Below are 18,493 nucleotides of genomic sequence, written 5' to 3' on the forward strand. Positions count from 1 at the left end.
TTCCCATCCGGGGATCGTGTCCTTTACGGATTTAGATGTCCTGTGCTACCCTTCCCTCAGACGAAGTCGGCGCCATCCGACTGCGCCTTGCACATTCTGAGCTGTCAAAGGAAGGCCGGGGAGGGCGGTGGCCGGTGGGCGCCGGGGTCGCGGCACAGACGAGACAGCCCGTGCTCCAAGCTGCGCCGGTGGAGGGAGACCTTCCCTCCCTCTGAAGACAAGGAGTGGAGAGACGGGAACGCAGACTTGGGTGACACCGGCAGCGGGTGGGCCCGACGCCTCCCGCCCAGAGACCACTTGGAGGACTTGGGGGAGTGATCAGAAAAGCCGCCCGCAGTTGCAGGGCAGCGGTATCCCGCGTCGGGAACCCACGTGGTACCCGAGCGCCTCCTGAACCCTAAGAGTCAAAAATGTAAAAAAACCCGAATGTGAAGGCTCTGCCCACAGTAGGGAGCCCGCGGGGCCAGGGCTGCACGGAACCACGAGGAGTCGTGTGCTGCACGTGCAGGTCGCCATCCTCCCGGTGCTGGCAGCAGTGGAAACCGGTCTCTCCGCGAGCAGGGCTGTCCTGGGAGCAGGGTCGGAGGTCAGGACGCGAGATAACGCAGCGACGTCCTCGCGCAGAGACCCGCCGCGACCATCGCGCAGGCGCGGGTAGCGGGGGGCGGGGGAGCCAAGGCGGACGGCGATTGGCCGGATTCGGGAAGCCACACCCCTCGGCTAGATCACGTGTCCGTCGGGGCGGCGTTGGCGAGCTTTTGGAGCAGCGCGCGTGAGCCGCTGGGCGGAGGTGGGGCCGGCGCGGGTGGGCCGGGGTCTGGGCGAGGAGGCGCTGCCAGGACTGAACAGTTCCCTCCCGCGATTGAGCGGTGGCCGGAGGTCTACGCGGGGGCTGCCCGCCCGCCGGCATCGGTTCTCCCGTGACTCCGCAGGGTCGCGGTAAGTGAGTTTTGGAACGGGGACGGGGCGGGGCAGTTGGTGAGCCGCCGGGCCGCCCCATTGGCTGGGCCGATTTTGGCGCGCTCCCTGTCCGCGCTCCCTATTGGCTGGCGCGCGCGGTTGGAGCGCAGCGCCCCCTGCTGGTCGGGGTTGGGAGGCGGTGTGGCCGGCGAAGTGCCAGGCTCTGCCGGGCGCCTGGCTAGTGGGGAAGTGGGACGTCCACCCTGGCTAGTGGGGAAGTGGACGGTCGCTGAATCCTGGCCCCTCGTGAAACAGCGGCACTGGCGTTGGTGACACCGGTTCCCCCGAGTGTCAGCCTTTCATTTGGACCCAGGCCCCTGCTAGTTGTCTTTCGTTGAAAAGAACTGGAGCGTGGAAGCCGGGCGCAGGGCTGCAGACAGCAGTGCCACACACAGGTGAAGGGTGGAACTTACCTGAGCGGTGGCTTTCAGCCTTGGCAACGTGACGCGGACGAAAGCACCTTTTACATCGCCATGTAGGACGCAGCCATCCAGCTCCGTGACATTCACGAAGCTGGACCAGCTCCCCCCTAGGCCGCGCACTCGCACGTTTTCGCGTATTTTCCATTCCGTTCCGATCCCTTCCTTTTTTTCTAAACGACGTTGGTGACTTCCCTGAATGACTGCGGGGTCCCGGGCTAGCGACGCTCGGTTTGGAAAACATCGCCCTGGTTCACTCGAGTGGGTCCTGACCAGCCTTTGCCCCACACGAAATGGCAGAGAAGATAAGGTGCATCCCCAACTTTCTTGTTTGCGTCTGTGCGCCGAGGCACGGGGAAAGGTGCATGCGATGGGCCATAGAGTCAAAAGTGTGGGCGCCCCTGACCGAGTAAAGGCATGGCCACAACTCGGGCAGGTCGTGGGGAGACACATGCCTGGGGGCCAAACGCGGGTGTCAGTCTGGGCCCCTTTACCTGCTGCTCTCGCTTCTCAGTGTCTCAGCTCCTGGTGGTGCTTAAACATGTCCCACAAATGTAACTGCATCGTCTCGTTGGATCGGATGTTACGCTCCTCCCAAGTTATTGCCGAGTGTATCACAGCTTGGTCTGCCTTTGAAAGGGCCAAGTTGGGTGCTGTTCTCTAGGACTGAGGTGGGCACACCCCGTATCTGTGCTTCGCCTTCCCTGGTGGCATTCGCAGATCTTGGAGAGCCCTGTACCTCATCCAGGACGCCGGCATGTTTTGTACATTTTTTTTTTCCTTTTGCAACAAGATTTTTCCAACCAGAATTATTGTGTGTGTGTATGTATACAATACAGATGTCAAGGGTCACCGGCTTCCGTGGCTCCAGTCCTGGGCAGGGGCTGAGAAAAGACCCTCCCCCCAGCCCCGGGAAAGGCGCAGGCTCCGCCTCCAGGGGCCGGCCTCCCTCTGCTGTTGGTGACCGCTTGTCCTTCCCCAGGTGCACAATGAACCCCAACATGAAGCAGAAACAGGAAGGCACCCATGGGCGCGTGCAGGTAGGTGATGGGATCGCTTTCATCTGGGTGGAGAAGAGCACGTGCGTGGAAGTGTTTTGACATAATGTAGCCTAATTGATGGCTGTTGTTTCCATAAACCTTAAATTACTGAATTTTTGGCCAGAGGAAAAGTATCAGTAGAGAACCATTGAAGAATTAATTATGGTTGAATATTAAGTTTTCTGATCTTCCCGTTTAGTCAAGTCTTTAGTTTCTTCCAACAGAGCATGGTAGTTTTCCGAGTATTGAGCTTTCCACGCCTTCGTCAGGTTTTTACCTAAATGTTTTGTTTTTAATGTTGTAGACGGAGCTGTTTCCTTAGGTAGGTTTCCCATGTGCTCATTGTTCCCACAGAGAAATACTGTTGATTTTGGTGCCTTGATCTTGAGTCCTGCAACCTTGCCGGACTTGGGTAGCTCTGATATTTTCACTGGTTCCTTAGGGTTTTCTGTGGACAAGGTGCTCATTATTGCTTTCATTCTACTCATAGATCCCTTGCTAATTATATGCAAAATTTTGTGTATGTGCTCTTGTGTGTGAGTGTGTGTGTGTGTGTGTGTTTTAAAGAGGTTCACAGAGCCCTAGCCGGTTTGGCTCAGTGCATAGAACGTTGGCCTGTGGACTGAAGGTCCTGGGTTCAATTCCAGTCAAGGGCACAGGCCCAGGTTGTGGGCTGAATCCCCAGTAGGGGGCGTGCAAGAGGCAGCTGATCCATGATTCTCTGTCATCATTGATGTTTCTGTCTCTCCCTCTCCCTTCCTCTCTGAAAGCAATAAAAATTTCTTTTAAAGAGGTTCACAGAATCTCAAGTTGTTCTCTAAAAAGACTAAGACCCATAATGTATAAGAACCTTTTGGCTGTAATGAGTCTATTATTCCAATGCATAATCCGTGTAAAGAAAACGATACTAGCAGTATTACATTTTGAGGGGTAGCTGCTGTAAAGCTTACATTATAAAAGTTAAGTTTGGGAAATTGCCTTTTTGTGTGACCGTAAATTGTGGCTTCTTTGGTCACTGTTAGTAGCAAGCACTTGAATTAACACCTCCTGTTATTCAGGTCCCAGAGTTGTGTTCGTTTCTACTAGTATTTGTCTGGAGACTGTGGGCTAATCTAAATTATATCCGAAATGTTGGGTGGTGTTTGTTCTCACCGTAGCTGGCATTGGTTCTTCAATTAGATGGTGAGATAGTGATCAGCAGGGAAACTTGACCGTGGGAAAGGTGAGCTCGCGCCATGGAGTGCGCTGTGCAGGCGCCGCTTTCTCACGCTGCTCCGGTGTCCTGCTTGCTGACCTTGTTTGAGTACGGCCATTGTTTGCTGTCCCGTGGTGGCAGAATAACTAATGATTTTTTCGCAAAGCTAGAGCGAGCTTTCAGATCAGGAAACACCCGGGAAGGTATTTACATATTACAAGGAAGGCTGTATTTCCCCAAAACAATAGCGTGGGCCTTTGGCAGTATTTAAAATGCCCCGGGCTCTGACATTTCAGCTGTCTCCTGATGAATGGGCTCGAAGCAAACTGCTCCCACGAGCAGGTAAGGGGGTCCTGTTACATGTCTGTGGCTTTGTGTAAGGTATGTTCTTACACTCCGTTCCTTTGGTGAACACGTGGGGATGTTAGGAGATAGTCATGATTCCAGGGAAGTCGGAGACAAATCCATCGGTTAGGGGAAGAAGTATTCTGCAGTGTGAACAATTACTCTTTTCCCCCCGATTCACCTGTTTTCTGGGTTTCTACCATAAATGTGTTAAGGTGATACGATGCATTCTTAGAATTTCTTCAAACTTTATTATCATTTTAGGGAAATAAGTTCACTAGTTGGTTAAACCAATGTCTTGTTCATGTTCATACCTAGCATTGCAAAATTACATAGCAGACCAAATTCAGGGAGGGGCCAATGTAGGTGTACAGCTATTCATACAGAAAATAATACAATACTTAGTAAATAATAACACAAGAATAAACTGTTTCGTGTACTCACAACTGTAACCCTATTTTTGCCCCGTCCCGGATCAGTGTTCTCGTGTTCCTTTTTGGTAAGCTGTAGGAGGGCTAAGATAGTCACGGTCCATGTAGCGCCTGGAACCCGATAACGAATTCTCTTGACTCTAGAGCAGTCCTGTCCCGAGGAGAACGCTGAAGATGATCCAGCCGTCCACAGCCGGGTCTCTCGTGGGCAGAGAGAACGAGGTATGTGTTATGGGGCTAGAACCTGTGCATGAAAACCATCTGCAAGATTTCCTTGGTTAGAAATACCCAAATCGCCCTCGCTGGTGTGGCTCAGTGGATAGAGCGTCGGCCTGCGGACTCAAGGGTCCCAGGTTCGATTCCGGTCAAGGGCATGTACCTTGGTTGTGGGCACATCCCCAGTAGGGGGTGTGCAGGAGGCAGCTGATGGATGTTTCTCTCTCATAGATGTTTCTGGCTCTCCCTCTCTTTTCCTCTCTGTAAAAAAATCAATAAAATATATTAAAAAGAAATACCCAAATCATTGAAATTTGGCAAAAATTTAAGAATAACAATTGTGTACTCCCCACACAAGTGGTTTTTGTTTTAATTGATCAATTGAGGAAGTTTGACATTGGTATGAATAGGATGCTGGTGTACTGGTAGAACGGAGATGATATAATTCATTATCAACTAACCCACAGGGGGAATGCTGGATGTTTTGAGAATAAAATGGTGGATCCTTCATTTACTTCTGCATGTAAATGACAAAATCATTGTTGAAAGGCACAGTTTTAAAACGTACTGATGTTTAGACTTTTGCAGGTAGAAAATACTGCCTTTCTATGGAACTGAATTATTTAAACAATAAAAATAATTTAGTTTAGCTTTAGATCCAGGTCTCACCCAAAACAGTTGCTGCAAATAAAATTCCTAAAACATACCTTTCTATTTGGGGGGAGTTTTAAGCGGTATGATTTATTCCAGAAGATCCAAAGACGTGAGAAAGATACAGACAGATGCGGCTCCATTTTTAACACATAAATAACAAGACCACGGAGCTTTTAAAAAAATCTCTTAACAAATGTCAGATTCTTTAAAAGTTCCTACATATTTATATTTTGGTTCTCTGTTATCTTTGATTTGTTTCTGTTGATAGCCTTAACTTCTCCTTTCACCAGTGGCTCCTCCGCCTGCTCCCTCCTTCCTCTGCACTCTAACGGTACATGGCTTTCCCTGGCGGTTCCTCCTCCTCCTAAACACGACCTTCAGAAGCCGTGCCTGCTCTAGCTCCCCGGTGCACTCAGCTTTCTTGTTCATTAGATAAAAACAAATGAGATTGATGCGTGTATTTCCACGGCAGCTGGTTAAAGGCTCGTCCAAACTGAAACATCGCAATGACCCGTCGGCGTCTAAGACTTCCGGCTCTGGAGTTACTGCTGTCCCAGAGCACAGTGAGAGCAAGGAGCCTGGAGGAGTTACCCAGGAGGCACTGGATCTCATGGTTGCAGGTACGAGGGAAGCGTGAGGAGAGCCTTTATCTCGGAAACGCATTGTAACACAGGTCGGTGTTACCTCCTGCCGTTAGGATCTGCCCACAGCCGCCTGGGCTGGGCACAGGTTCACTGCAATGCTCGGATACTCCGGTACTTCTTAGGGTTGGAAATGTACAGACACCACATGTGGACAAGTCTTACTGTTTCGTAACATCCAACTATGGATGCAATATTAAAGGGAAGGATAGTGATTAACCTGGCAACTGGGATACGGGATTGCCAAGGCGCAGAAGTAGTCTTTCCAGGAAAAAAGTGTCTAGAGACTGAGTTTGAAGAAAGGAATGTGAGTGTGCCGGGAGAGCATGAAGTAGGGACGGAGCCCGCCGGAGCCTGGCGAAGTCCAGGGAGTGCGGACGGGAGGTGCTGGGCCGGGAATAAATGCAAGTTTTTAATGGCACGGCGGGCGGCACCGGGAGAGGAGGCGGGCGGCGGTTTTTACGCATCGTGGAAGGTCATTGATGTTGTTATGGATGGAAAATTGGAGGCTTAGAGAAGTTCATTGACTTACTCAAGGTCACGGAGTCCGCTGGGCTCATTCTGAGTTGCCCGGAGGACAGCAAGGAAGCAGATGGTAGGCAGTAGGGTTTCATCAGGCGACGTAGGGAAGGCCGGCTGCGCAGAAGTACCGCAGCTCTCTACTAGGGTGGGAGAAACCAGGGTTGGTGACACGCATCTCTGATTGCTTAAGATTTGGGGGCAAAACACTCCAGTCACATACCGAAAGGGCTGTGTCAGATTGCTGATCTCACCGCACAGGTGACAAATGTCAGTCAACGTAACCTGAACACACAGCTCTCTACAGACCCTCAGTGGGATGTGTCAGAATCCCCAAAGTATCGGGGAGATAAAATAGAACAAAGTTGACTTGGTTTTCTAACTTCAGATTTATGAAAACGGGTATTGCCAAGTAAGATGGGCGGTACTAAGATGGTAAATTGCTTTTTAAATAGATGAGAGGATGGTGGGGTTTCACAGCAGCATGTAACAGGAGTGGTTTTCAGCATTTCGTGTAAAACGTTGTTTCCAGAAAGCCCGTCCTCTCAGTATTGGAAGGAAGTGGCGGAGCAGCGGCGGAAGGCTCTCTATGAAGCGCTGAAGGAAAACGAGAAGGTGAGCACGGAGGAGAACGGGTGCCGCTTGGCCGGAGCGGAGTGAGCGGGCTGGGACCTGGGCCTGAGAAAAGCTTAATGAGGCGGCTGTTAGACTATTTTACCAGAAGAAGCCTATGTGGTGGGCGCCAGCGACGGCCCTCTGCCGGGACTGTGCAGACGTGTCAGTCACCTGGGAGGCCTGCGGGGTGCGGCGGGAGGGGTGCGGCGGGAGGCGAGGAACTCTGAGCTGATGCACGCCGCAGCTCCACAGGGAGATCGAGCAGAAGGCGAGGGAGATCGCCCGCCTGCGGAGGGAGAACCAGGAGCTGGCGGAGGTGGCGCAGCACGTGCAGTACATGGCGGAGGTCCTGGAGGTGAGTGTCCCGCCGAGCCGAGCGCGAGGACCCCGTTTCACAGCCCACACGTTCTAGACCGTTTACCTTTAACGTTTGTGCCGCGTGACCTTCCTGTGCTATGAAGCCGAGCAAGGTTGGGGCTCACGTGACGTTCTTTAAGCTTGGGAAGCGGCCTGTCGGTAAGAATTAGCCTCGTGACTGTTCCGTTACCAGGCTTAGCCTGAAACGTAAGTCTTAGAACGTCCTGACGTTTATATAAAGTCATCTTGCTGGTGGGATGCAGGATTTCCAAATAAAACCTTTTTTGTACTGAATTGCTTGCATGTTGGGGCCGTGACAGACTTTCACGTCAGGTTCTCACCTGGCCATGCTGGCATGGCCGCCTGGGCTGCAGAGTGTTGTCCACAGCGGGCTGGGAGCGGCCGGCCTCCCCGCCCTAGACGAGGCTCATTCATTCGAAGAGGTCAGTGCCTTAAGGAGCAGGTCAGCCAGCCACGTGACTCGGCTGCAGTGCGATCCGGCGTGCTGGAGACTGACAGGCCTGGGTTGTGGGTGCGTTTAACTGAGACGGTGTGCGGCGACCTCCTCACACACCGAGGGCCACGTACCGCATTCAGAGCATGGGCGTGGGTTTTAAAGCTTTTGTAACAAACACGTGGTTTGTTCTTTAAAAGCGGCTGAAAGGAGACACTCTGGAGAACTTCGAATCGCCGGACAGCAGCGAGGAATTAGATTCTGAAGAGGAGGCGGGCGAGGATCCTCCGGTGCGGGCGTGAGTGCCAGGGCAGCCGTGTCTTCCTCCGCAGACGCCCGGCCCGGCGGGGAGCTGTGCGCAGGGACTCGGAAGACGTGCCCCCAGTTCCCGCCACGACAGCTCTTGGTGGCAGAGCAAGGAGCTACGTGATGCAGACTTGAAGCAGACGTCCTTGTTTGACCCTGGGACCCTATCGCATTAAAATACAAATGCTGCGTGTTTTACTCTGGTGTTTTATGTAAATAACATTTTCTCACATGTCGGATGTGACTTGTGTATGTGATAAATAAACTTCAGTTTCCTAGCGAGCATATGTGTTTCTTGGAGAAACGAAGTCTGAGGAGTATAATTTGTCTATTTCTATGGTTTTATGTCATTTTCTTTCTAACCCCCCTGTTGTTTTGGAGGAAACGAGGAGAAAATGAATTTGTCCCCCTGTAGACGGAAATGGTTGAGGCTTAACTCGCCCAGCTGGCTGCACCTCCAGCTCAGGGTCGGGACTATTGATTTCCAGGCCCCACCGCCCACACTCTTCCTGAGGGGTTTGGTAAAGGACATGAGGAGGTGGTGTCAGGAGCTCGCTCGTGTGTCAGGCCAGGTGCACGCCCAGTGAGGAGATGCAGGAATAGCTAAGGGCTCTGAAACGACGCACGTTCCATTAGAAACAGGACAGAGCATACGTCTGTCTGGTCGGCGTGGCTCGGGTTGAGCGTCGACCTATGAACCAGGAGGTCACAGTGGGGTTCCGGGTCAGGGCATGTACCCGGGTTGCAGGCTCGATCCCCCAGTGTGGGGTGTGCAGGAGGCAGCTGATCCATGTTTCTCATGAATGTTTCCATCTCTATCTCTCTTCCTCTCTAAAAAAAATCAATAAAAACATATTTTTTAAAAATCATACCAGCCCTGTCAGGTTTGGCTCAGTGGATAGAGCATCGGCCTGTGGACTGAAAGGTCCCAGGTTTGATTCCTGGTCAGGGCACATGCCGGGTTGCTGGCTCCATCCCCAGTGTGGAGCGTGCAGGAGGCAGCCAATCCATGATTCTCTCATCATTGATGCTTCAATTTTTCTCTCCCTCTCCCTTCCTCTCTGAAGTCAATAAAATATTTAAAAAAATTAAAAAATAAAAACCATACCAATATGGAAGACATAAGAAGTAGGATCAGGTCGAATTAATTAGGAGTTTCCCATAAGTCCGTTCTGCAGGAGGACAAGGACACGGGGGCATTGTTTGTGGAGTTCACGGCCTAGGACAGCGTGTGCTCTGAGGCACGCGGCCTCTCTAAGTTGGCATCGGGGAGCACTGGCACGCATTGAAGGGTTGCTTCAGGCAAGTTCTTGGTCACCGGGGAACTGACTGTTGATCCAGAGAGTTTGGGACACTCCTTCAGATGATGAATCTAATTTTCAATTAGCTGCCGATGTCGCCACCAACGCCGTCTGATGGCCAAGAAGCTGGGGATCTGGCGGCCAGAGAACCGACCCCTCAGCCAGGACACGGCAGCTGGAGGCCGGCACCGCGGTGGGCTTGGCTTTTCTGGGCGCCTTGGCGTACCCCCTAACACCCGGTAACTCCCACCAGTGCCCCTGGCATCGCCCCCAATTCCCATCTTACCACCTTAACCTGCAGGAGGTCATTTTTAAATACATTCTTACTGATTTCAGAGGAGGAGAGAGAGAGAAACATCAATGATGAGAGACATTCATGGATCGGCTGCCTCCTGCACACTCCACACGGGATCGAGCCTGCAACCCGGGATGTGCCCTGACCGGGAATCGAACCCCAGGACCCTTCCGTCCACAGGCTGGCACTCTATCCACTGAGCCACACCAGCCAGGGCTAACTGGTGTTTCCCGGCACCCAAAAAAAAGACGCCGGGGAGGAACGTACGGGCTTTGGTCATTTATTTCCATGTTCAGGGCCCTCGGCGGCGCCCCGGATGGAGCGGCGTCAGTGCCTGTGGAAGCCGATGAGGAAGTAGAGCACTTCGGCGAAGTTCTCGGGCCAGCCCGCCCAGTTCTCCCGCGACAGCACCTGCAGGTGGTACTTGAGGCTGTGGTACTCCCTCAGCTCCTCCATGTAGGACACGTTGTTGCAGGTCATGACGGACAGGGTGTAGCACGCCCAGAACTTCACCAGGAGGCTGCTGTTGACGTCCACCTTGCTGGTCGACTCGGGGACGTGATCGAAAATCTCCGTGAGGATGGGGACGAGCCGCAGGAACTTGGCCTTCTTCTGGGTGATGGGGTTCAGGTAGCACCAGCAGGCCACGCTCTGGAGCAGCAGGATCCTCGTCTTCGGGGCCGCCTGGGCGTTCTGCAGCAAGAGCGCCACTTCTTTCATGTACTCGGCCGCAAACCTCCCGGCCATGGGTCCTCCTGGAAGACAAGCGTCGGGTTTCCAGGAGCATTCGGTGGGCCTGGTGGCCAGGGACAGGCGGCTCAGCTGTGCCTATTCTTGTTGCCGCATACGGATGCTCGGGGTCTGGGGGACGTGTGTGCTCGGGTACTTGGGTTCTGGGAGGTCCCCGCCTGCCAAGGGCCCCCGTCATCCTGGGTTCACGGGCACCTCCCTCGTGGTCTCATTCCTGCTTCTCTGTCTTCGGTGCTTGAAAAAACACCAGCGCGCAGCCGAAACCGGTTTGGCTCAGTGGATAGAGCGTCGGCCTGCGGACCGGAGGGTCCCAGGTTCGATTCCGGTCAAGGGCATGTGCCTTGGTTGCGGGCACATCCCCAGTGCGAGGTGTGCGGGAGGCAGCTGATCGATGTTTCTCTCTCATCGATGTTTCTAACTCTCTATCCCTCTCCCTTCCTCTCTGTAAGATATCAATAAAATATATTTAAAAAAAAAAAAAAAAGAAAAAACACCAGCGCGTTTGCCCCAGCCAGTTTGGCTCAGTGGAAAGAGTGTAGGCCTGGGGACTGAAGGGTCCCGGGTTCGACTCCAGTCAGGGGCATGTACCTGGGTTGCAGGCTTGATCCCCAGCCCCCGGTTGGGGCAAGTGTGAAGGCAACCTGTCGATGTTTCTCTCTGTCTCTCTTCTCTCTCCCACTCTCTCTGAAAACCAATGGGAAAATATCCTCCGGTGAGGATTAAAAAAGACAAATACAGGAGCGTTAGAGCAGCAAGGAGAACCCCAGAAGACAGCTGCAAAGCCGGGTCTGGTGGTTGGAGAGGTTTCTCACAAGCTAGCTGCTCGCCGCTCTGCCCTCCTCCCGTTCTAGCCCAGCTCTTGCAGGCCTGGGACCTGCGAGACCATCCAAGCTTGTCCTGGCCCTGCCCCCTAACCCCCCCTGGTCCTGCACGAGACTTTGATCCTCCTCCTGACCCCCAGGTCTTCCTTGTTCCGATCTCCAATGCCCGGAAGAGAAGGGAGGAGCCTTGAAGGCGCCCGTGGAGCCCGTTAGAGGTGAGGAGCGCGGAACAGCCTCATCGCCGGCTGAGCCGTGACCTATGAACCAGAAGGTCACGGTTCAATTCCCGGTCAGGGCACGTGCTCGGGTTGTGGGCTTGATCCCCAGAGTGGGGCGTGCAGGAGGCAGCCGATCAATAATTCTCTCTCATCATTGATGTTTCTATCTCCTTCTCCCTTCCTCTGAAATTAAAAAAAATATATTTTTTTAAAAAACAATCCTTTGTACCAAATAAGTTAACAACAAAAACCAGATCCCTAAGGAGAAAATAATCAGTAATGGTACAAAGACAGAAAACTAATAATTTAGGCGAAGGAGGAGCTGCTGGGATTTTAAGGTGAGCACCCGAAGACCCTCACTTAGCGTTGTGAGCAGCAAAGGGGTGTGAGACAGGGACGGTCAGCCCCCTGGCAGGGTCGTACCTGTGAACACCAGCAGTCCCATCCTGTGGGCAGCCTGAGCCCTCTCCTCGATGGTCAGGAATTTATTCTTCAGCGTCTGGCCAAGTGCCAAGATTTTTTCTTTATGAAAAATACTCTGCCCTGGGGGGATATGTTCTTTCTCCTGCTTACGGAAAAAGCTCATGATATGGACATTCCAGAACCTCCGGAGGCACTGGCCCATCTGCACAACATACTGATAAACGGGAGACTCGTACTGCACAGAAGAAACCCGGGCCTTGGCCATTGTGTGGACAGGCGGGCACTCCCGATCCACTGTGTGCCGGCGGCCACAATAGTCCAGAACTCTGGAACGCGTCACCTAGCAACAGTCTCCTGGATGACACGGGCTGGGGAGCAGAGGGTGCTGCCTGGGGTTTGGGCTGAGAACACGGATGAAGGATGATGCTTCTTACCCTCCAGGAGCTCAGAGTCTTTTTTCTCCAAGTAGCTTCATAAAATACCCAAGGAATGCCCGGCCGGCGTGGCTCCGTGGCTGCACGTCGGTCTATGAACCAGGAGGTCACAATTCCATTCCCGGTCAGGGCACAGGCCTGGGTTGTGAGCTCGATCCCCAGTGAGGGACGTGCAGGAGGCAGCCGAACCATGATTCTCTCATCATGGATGTTTCTATCTCTCACTCCCTCTCCTTTCCTCTCTGAAATCAATAAAAATACGTTTAAAAGAAAATATCCAAGAAGCAAATATTACTCTCCCTATTTATGGATGAAGGAATGTCAAGATCAGAACAAATTTCAGTGGCGAACGAAGTGTCTGTCGTGTGTGTGTGTACCAACTCATGAGGGCATGTGAAAAAATACAGTGGACGCTGTGCCCGAGACCAGAGATTCAAAAATAATGTTTATTTGAACGTCCAGGATGGGAACAGCGACGGATACAAATGCCACAAAACAACGCACCCCCTCAGCCAAAACAAAATGCGGACGTGAATACAAAAGACCCGGAGTCCGTGGCTCATGCAATATTCAAAAAATTTTTAAAAAACACACACCAAAACCAACGGAACACTTGGTAACATTTGTGATTTGAGTTTTCTATATATAAAAAAAAAAAATCCTCGCCACCATTTCATATGGACTGCAGCTTATACAGACTATCCTAACTATAGACTGTACAAGGAACTTCTCAAAGGAAGGATGTAGGCATATATATAATTATTTATAAATATACAAATAGATATATATATATACACGCTGTAACTTCACAGTCCCAAGGACTATTTGCCGGGAAACCCGGCAGACACGGTTGAACGTGAACTAAGAGCTGCTTTAAAGGTCGGCTGAAGTGTAAATATTTAAAACGACACCTCACTGGTATTTTATACAAACACATCCAGAGTACAGTTCAAGCTACACTCACACCTATTAGATAACTTGGCATATCCCGCCCCGTGTACACTTAGGACGACGCCCAGTTACGTACCAGGAGCTCCTGAGCGGGCATGGACTTTAGCGAGTGGGTTTGCTCCCCTGATGGGAGCGGTGAGGGTGGCTGCTGTTCTATTTGGCCAAGGGGTCCCAGCAGGGGGGCAGTCACCACCCCAGGGGGCAGCCTTCATCCTGACCTCATGGGGTTGTCACGCAAGGACCCCTTTTCAATGTCCCTCCAACGTCCGCGCTCTCGCACCTCAGGGGGCGCCCCAGCTTTTCTGAATCCATGACTGGGTTTGGATTGGTCTTAGCAGCGAAGTACCTCTATTGAAAAAGATCAGTGAAAAATGGCTCTTGTTTGTTCAAAAATAAAAGCCTACACATTGTGTGCCTTTGTGTTTAAGGAGTAGGGGTGTGATCTCATAAGGTCGTCGGCTCCTGGTCACCTCCCCGTCTTCTCGCCACCGTGGAAACACGCTTTTGGAACTCTCAGGGGGAAGAAGAGGAACAGGAGGCACAGTGACACTGGGACACGTGACATGTGAAAACATCACGATCTTACAATGTGGCGTCCTACCAGGTCCGGCAGGCAAACTGTCACGGGAAGGAATTCTTTTCTGTGCTTTTCACTGCAGGTAAAATTAGGTCGCTGGTGGGGGTGGGGACCCTCAACCCCGAGAACACTACGGAGAGAACTGCAAGCTGTACGACATTTACCCACGTCTCACAGGACGGCCTCAAGCTCTAGAACTTCTGGGAAAGTACAAAGATGGCTGTTTGGAAATTCCGTACGTGTCACAGACGACGGGCTGTTTACCCGGCGCTGTCCGCGGTCGGCGCCGTGATGACCGACGACGCTGCACACGGCCCTCTCGCAGCGGCCACAGGAAGAGGCGCTGGGCGCTGGGACCCAACTGAGTTCTGTCCGCACCGTGGGAGGTTTCCGGCCACATCGCGGCACCTCCGGGACCCAAGGGCCATCTGTGCAGGCAGCTGTGGGGTCATTAAAAGGCCGTGGCCACCTCGGTCCCGTGACGGCCTCCGACGTGGACGCAGTCCCGGGGGAACTTGTCCAGCTGCTCGTAGGCCAGCCGCCCGTCTTCCCCTGGATGGGAACGGGAGAAACGGTGCCGGCGTCAGCTCAGCGCTTCCGCGCGTCACAACGTCGGGTCAGGAAGAGCCCCCCCTCTCGTTGTTAATCCCACTGTCTCCGGGTGGGGTTTCTATCTTTGGAGCCAAGGCCGGAGGCGGGAAGCGGGCAGGGGGGAGGCAGCGAGGTGCTGGGGGCGCGTGGCGTCCGTGAGTGCGCTAAGGAGGTTTAGTCCTGCAGTTCCCAGGGGATCTATTGCGGGTGGGCCCGGCCTCCACGTGGCGGGTCCTTGACCTTGGAGCACGCAACGTTCACGCGGCTTTTACTGTTACACGTCTGTACTGGCACGCCTACATGGTCGTTCATAAAAGTCAAATTTAGGCTTTCAAACGCCAGCCAAACAATTACCATGTAAACGTGGTGACGGGTCTACCGCCCACCACGGGCTCAGGCTGTCAGTAGAACGCCTTGAACGGCCAACGTGTATCACTTTCCTCTTTAAACATTTGACCAGAAAGTGGGAAAGGGAGGGACAGAGGACGAGCAGTAAGAAGTTCATGCACCTAACACAGACTACGAAGGACAGTCAGCTGTGCTCAGCCAGGGCTGTATGTGAACAGCCCGCCGGCGAGCTCAGTGGCTGAGCGGTGACCTATGAACCAGGAGATCGGGGTTCAATTCCTGGTCAGGGCACATGCCTGGGTCGCGGGCTCGGGCCCCAGTGAGGGGCGTGCAGGAGGCAGGAGCCCGGACCCCAGCTCCTGCCACTACGGTGTGACTTCCAGGTTCTTACCCCGAAATCCTGCCCAGACTGAGGAGCCATCCCGAAGGCTCCCAGCCCTCACCCTCCACATGCAGGGGTCAGGACAGGAGCCGAGAGACGTGGATACTGAGGAGTCCTCACGCTGCGTGTGTGTGTACATGTGTACGTATATGTACATGTGTGCGCATGCATATGTGTGCGAGAGTGTGTGTGTATATGTGTGAGAGCGTGTGTGTGAGTGTATGTGTGTGTGAATAGTGTGAGTGTGTATGTGTGTGAGCGTGAGCAGGCGGCCATGGGGGGACGCGCTGCACGGTGCACAGGGAACCTCCCCTGATAGCGCTGCGTAAGACTCAAAAGCACGCAGCCCCGTGCACACTCACCCCGTGCGCACACTCACCCCGTGCGCACACTCACCCCGTGCGCACACTCACCCCGTGCACTCACCCCGTGCACACTCACCCCGTGCGCACACTCACCCCGTGCGCACACTCACCCCGTGCGCACACTCACCCCGTGCGCACACTCACCCCCTGCACACACTCACCCCCTGTGCACACTCACCCCCTGCGCACACACTCACCCCGTGCACACTCACCCCCTGCGCACACTCACCCCGTGCGCACACTCACCCCGTGCGCACACTCACCCCGTGCGCACACTCACCCCGTGCGCACACTCACCCAGAGACAGGAGGGTTTCGGTGGCCACGTTTCTGACCTCCTCCGCGTCCGACTGGCACAGGGCCACCAGCATCTTGATGCTCTCCGTGGCCTGCGGGAGGGGCCGTGCACAGTGTGAGCGGACACCTGCCCGGGGCCGCGGGGACCAGCATCTCAGCTGGTGGGGGCCGGAGGGCCGTCCTACCCGGCCCCCCAGCTGTGTGTGGGGAGCTGGGTCCCGGCTCCCAGGCGCCACCCCAGGGGCGGGGTGAACTCCCCGATGGGGCCAGGTCCCCAGCGGCAGGCGCTCTGATGGCTTCGTTGTGTTTTTTATGATTTCATTATTTGTATTATTAGCAGAAATCTGAACTGTATCAGGAGCTTTGGGATTGCAGCGGAGGGAGGCTGAACGGCCCCCTCGTGCTTCCCTCAGGCTGACCGGTCTGACTGTTTGTGACTAAGTCTTGGCGACGGAAAGGTGAGCCCGTTGAGGCTGGGGAGTCAGTGCTTTTCATTCCCATGTGGCTCCCAGGAGGGGCGCGGCCCCCACCCCCCGACCGGTGAAGGGCCAGCTGTCCGGGAGAGCCGTCCCGGGGACGGGCTGGAGCCACGGGCACCCTGGGGTCAGTGCTGTGCACAGCGGACGGGCCTGCTGGAGTTGTGGACACAACGCACGTCAGTGCGCCATCATCACAGCCTCTCTCCTGGGGAGCAGACACTTTCTAGGACTGACCCAGAACGACCGAGCAGCGCTGGCTCTGAAAGGTCACGTCTTGTTGCTGTTTCAAGAGAAAAAGGACCCCAAGCAACAAACAGGGCAAAGGAGACCAGCAATGCTGCTAACCCGGGCACTTCACACGCACGTACACACACTCAGGGCTCAGTCCCACACCACAGACACACACACACACACACAGGGCTCGGTCCCACACCACAGACACACACACACACACACACACACACAGGGCTCGGTCCCACACCACAGACAGACAGACACACACACACACACACACACACACACACACAGGGCTCGGTCCCACACCACAGACAGACAGACACACACACACACACACACACACACACAGGGCTCGGTCCCACACCACAGACACACACACACACACACACACACACACACACACATGGCTCGGTCCCACACCACAGACAGACAGACACACACACACACACACACACAGGGCTCAGTCCCACACCACAGACAGACACACACACACACACACACACGCACTCACAGGGCTCAGTCCCACACTACAGACAGACACACACACACACACACACACACACACACAGGGCTCAGTCCCATACCACAGACAGACAGACACACACACACACACACGGCTCGGTCCCACACCACAGGCAGACAGACACACACACACACACACACAGGGCTCAGTCCCACACCACAGATACACACACACACACACACACACACACACACACACGGCTCGGTCCCACACCACAGGCAGAGGCAGACACACACACACACACACACACACACGGCTCGGTCCCACACCACAGGCAGACAGACAGACAGACACACACACACACACACACACACACACACACACACAGGGCTCGCTCCCACACCACAGACAGACACACACACACACACACACACACACACACACACAGGGCTCGCTCCCACACCACAGACAGACAGACAGACACACACACACACACACACACACACACACAGGGCTCGCTCCCACACCACAGACAGACAGACAGACACACACACACACACACACAGGGCTCAGTCCCGCGGCCTCACCTGCAGGCTCTGCAGAGCCAGGCACGCCGCCTTCTGCAGCTGCGGGTCACGGGCGGTCAGGGCCTCGCAGTAGTAGAGCAGGGCCTGGCGGGAGGCGGGCAGTGAGCACCCCGGGCCACGCTGGTTTTAGGGGTTCCTAGCAGTTACTGCCCGACACAGACCACACTAACACCATTCATTCTGCGTTGCCTTCGGAGCCAACAGCCCCCTGAAAGTCATGTTTGCTAAAAGAGCTGTCTCTTCAAATTTCCTATCCAACTTGTGGATCCCGGGTGCCGGCCAGGGCAGGGGCTCTGGGAGGAGGAAGCTGAAGATGCGCGGCCATGAGCCCAGCTTTCGGGGGGCGCTGGGGCCCTGCAGAGGTGCTCAGAAGGAACCGTGCTATTTCACAGGGCACTCACCAGAGGGTATGCTTATGATTTTAGAGAGGAAGGGAGGGAGAGGGAGAGAGAGGGAGAGAGAGAGAGAGAGAAAGAGGGAGAGAGAGAGAGAGAGAAGCGTTGATTGGTTGCCTCCCATACGCGCCCCAACTGGGAGTCGAACCCGAACCCTTTGGGTGTACAGGATGATGCTGCAACCAACCGAGCCCCCGTCCAAGACACAAATTCTTGCCGCCCGTGGCTCAATGGGCGAGAGCCGACCTAGGAACCGGAGGTCACGGTGTGACTCCTGGTCAGGACCCACGCCTGGGCTGTGGGGTGTGTAGGAGGATTTACCCATGATTCTCTCTCCTCGTTGACGTTTACAGCTCTATCCCCCGCTCCCTTCCTCTCTGAAATCAACGAGGAGTATTTTTAAAGAAGACACAAATTCTTTCTACAGA

At 54.2% G+C, this 18,493-nt stretch overlaps 3 protein-coding genes across 11 annotated transcripts in view; 1 reads left to right on the forward strand and 2 right to left on the reverse strand.

The window, feature by feature from the left end:
* The first annotated feature begins 717 nt into the window (after positions 1-717).
* Positions 718-8,488, forward strand: GMNN (geminin DNA replication inhibitor). Of its 5 annotated transcripts, none has more exons than XM_080647755.1 (7): positions 718-939; positions 2,362-2,419; positions 4,535-4,612; positions 5,733-5,880; positions 6,953-7,035; positions 7,280-7,390; positions 8,047-8,488. In XM_080647755.1, the coding sequence occupies exons 2-7, from the start codon at positions 2,369-2,371 to the stop codon at positions 8,146-8,148; spliced, it is 573 nt and encodes a 190-aa protein (XP_080503881.1). In that variant the 5' UTR covers positions 718-939; positions 2,362-2,368; the 3' UTR covers positions 8,149-8,488. The 5 variants fall into 5 exon arrangements, with proteins under 5 accessions (XP_080503881.1, XP_080503882.1, XP_080503883.1 ...); XM_080647757.1 differs by having other exon boundaries at positions 738-939; positions 7,288-7,390; positions 8,047-8,451; XM_080647754.1 differs by lacking the exon at positions 718-939 and adding an exon at positions 991-1,689 and having other exon boundaries at positions 8,047-8,453.
* Positions 8,489-10,014: 1,526 nt separating this feature from the next.
* ARMH2 (armadillo like helical domain containing 2) lies at positions 10,015-13,165 on the reverse strand. Its single transcript, XM_080649409.1, has 2 exons — positions 11,961-13,165; positions 10,015-10,503 (listed from the first exon to the last, which is right to left on the reverse strand). The coding sequence occupies exons 1-2, from the start codon at positions 12,223-12,225 to the stop codon at positions 10,076-10,078; spliced, it is 693 nt and encodes a 230-aa protein (XP_080505535.1). The 5' UTR covers positions 12,226-13,165; the 3' UTR covers positions 10,015-10,075.
* RIPOR2 (RHO family interacting cell polarization regulator 2) overlaps positions 12,820-18,493 on the reverse strand; it is a 95,878-nt gene continuing 90,204 nt past the window's right edge. For all 5 annotated transcript variants that reach the window (XM_080649400.1, XM_080649402.1, XM_080649403.1 and 2 more), the window contains 3 exons: positions 17,671-17,754; positions 15,906-15,996; positions 12,820-14,474 (listed from right to left, as the gene is read on the reverse strand). In XM_080649400.1, coding sequence (XP_080505526.1) covers positions 14,374-14,474; positions 15,906-15,996; positions 17,671-17,754 — 276 coding nt within the window. In that variant the 3' untranslated portion in view covers positions 12,820-14,373. The remainder of the gene's footprint in view (positions 14,475-15,905; positions 15,997-17,670; positions 17,755-18,493) is intronic.

This window comes from Plecotus auritus (genome assembly GCF_963455305.1).
Source record: "Plecotus auritus genome assembly, chromosome: 12".
In the NCBI taxonomy this organism is placed as follows: domain Eukaryota; kingdom Metazoa; phylum Chordata; class Mammalia; order Chiroptera; family Vespertilionidae; genus Plecotus; species Plecotus auritus.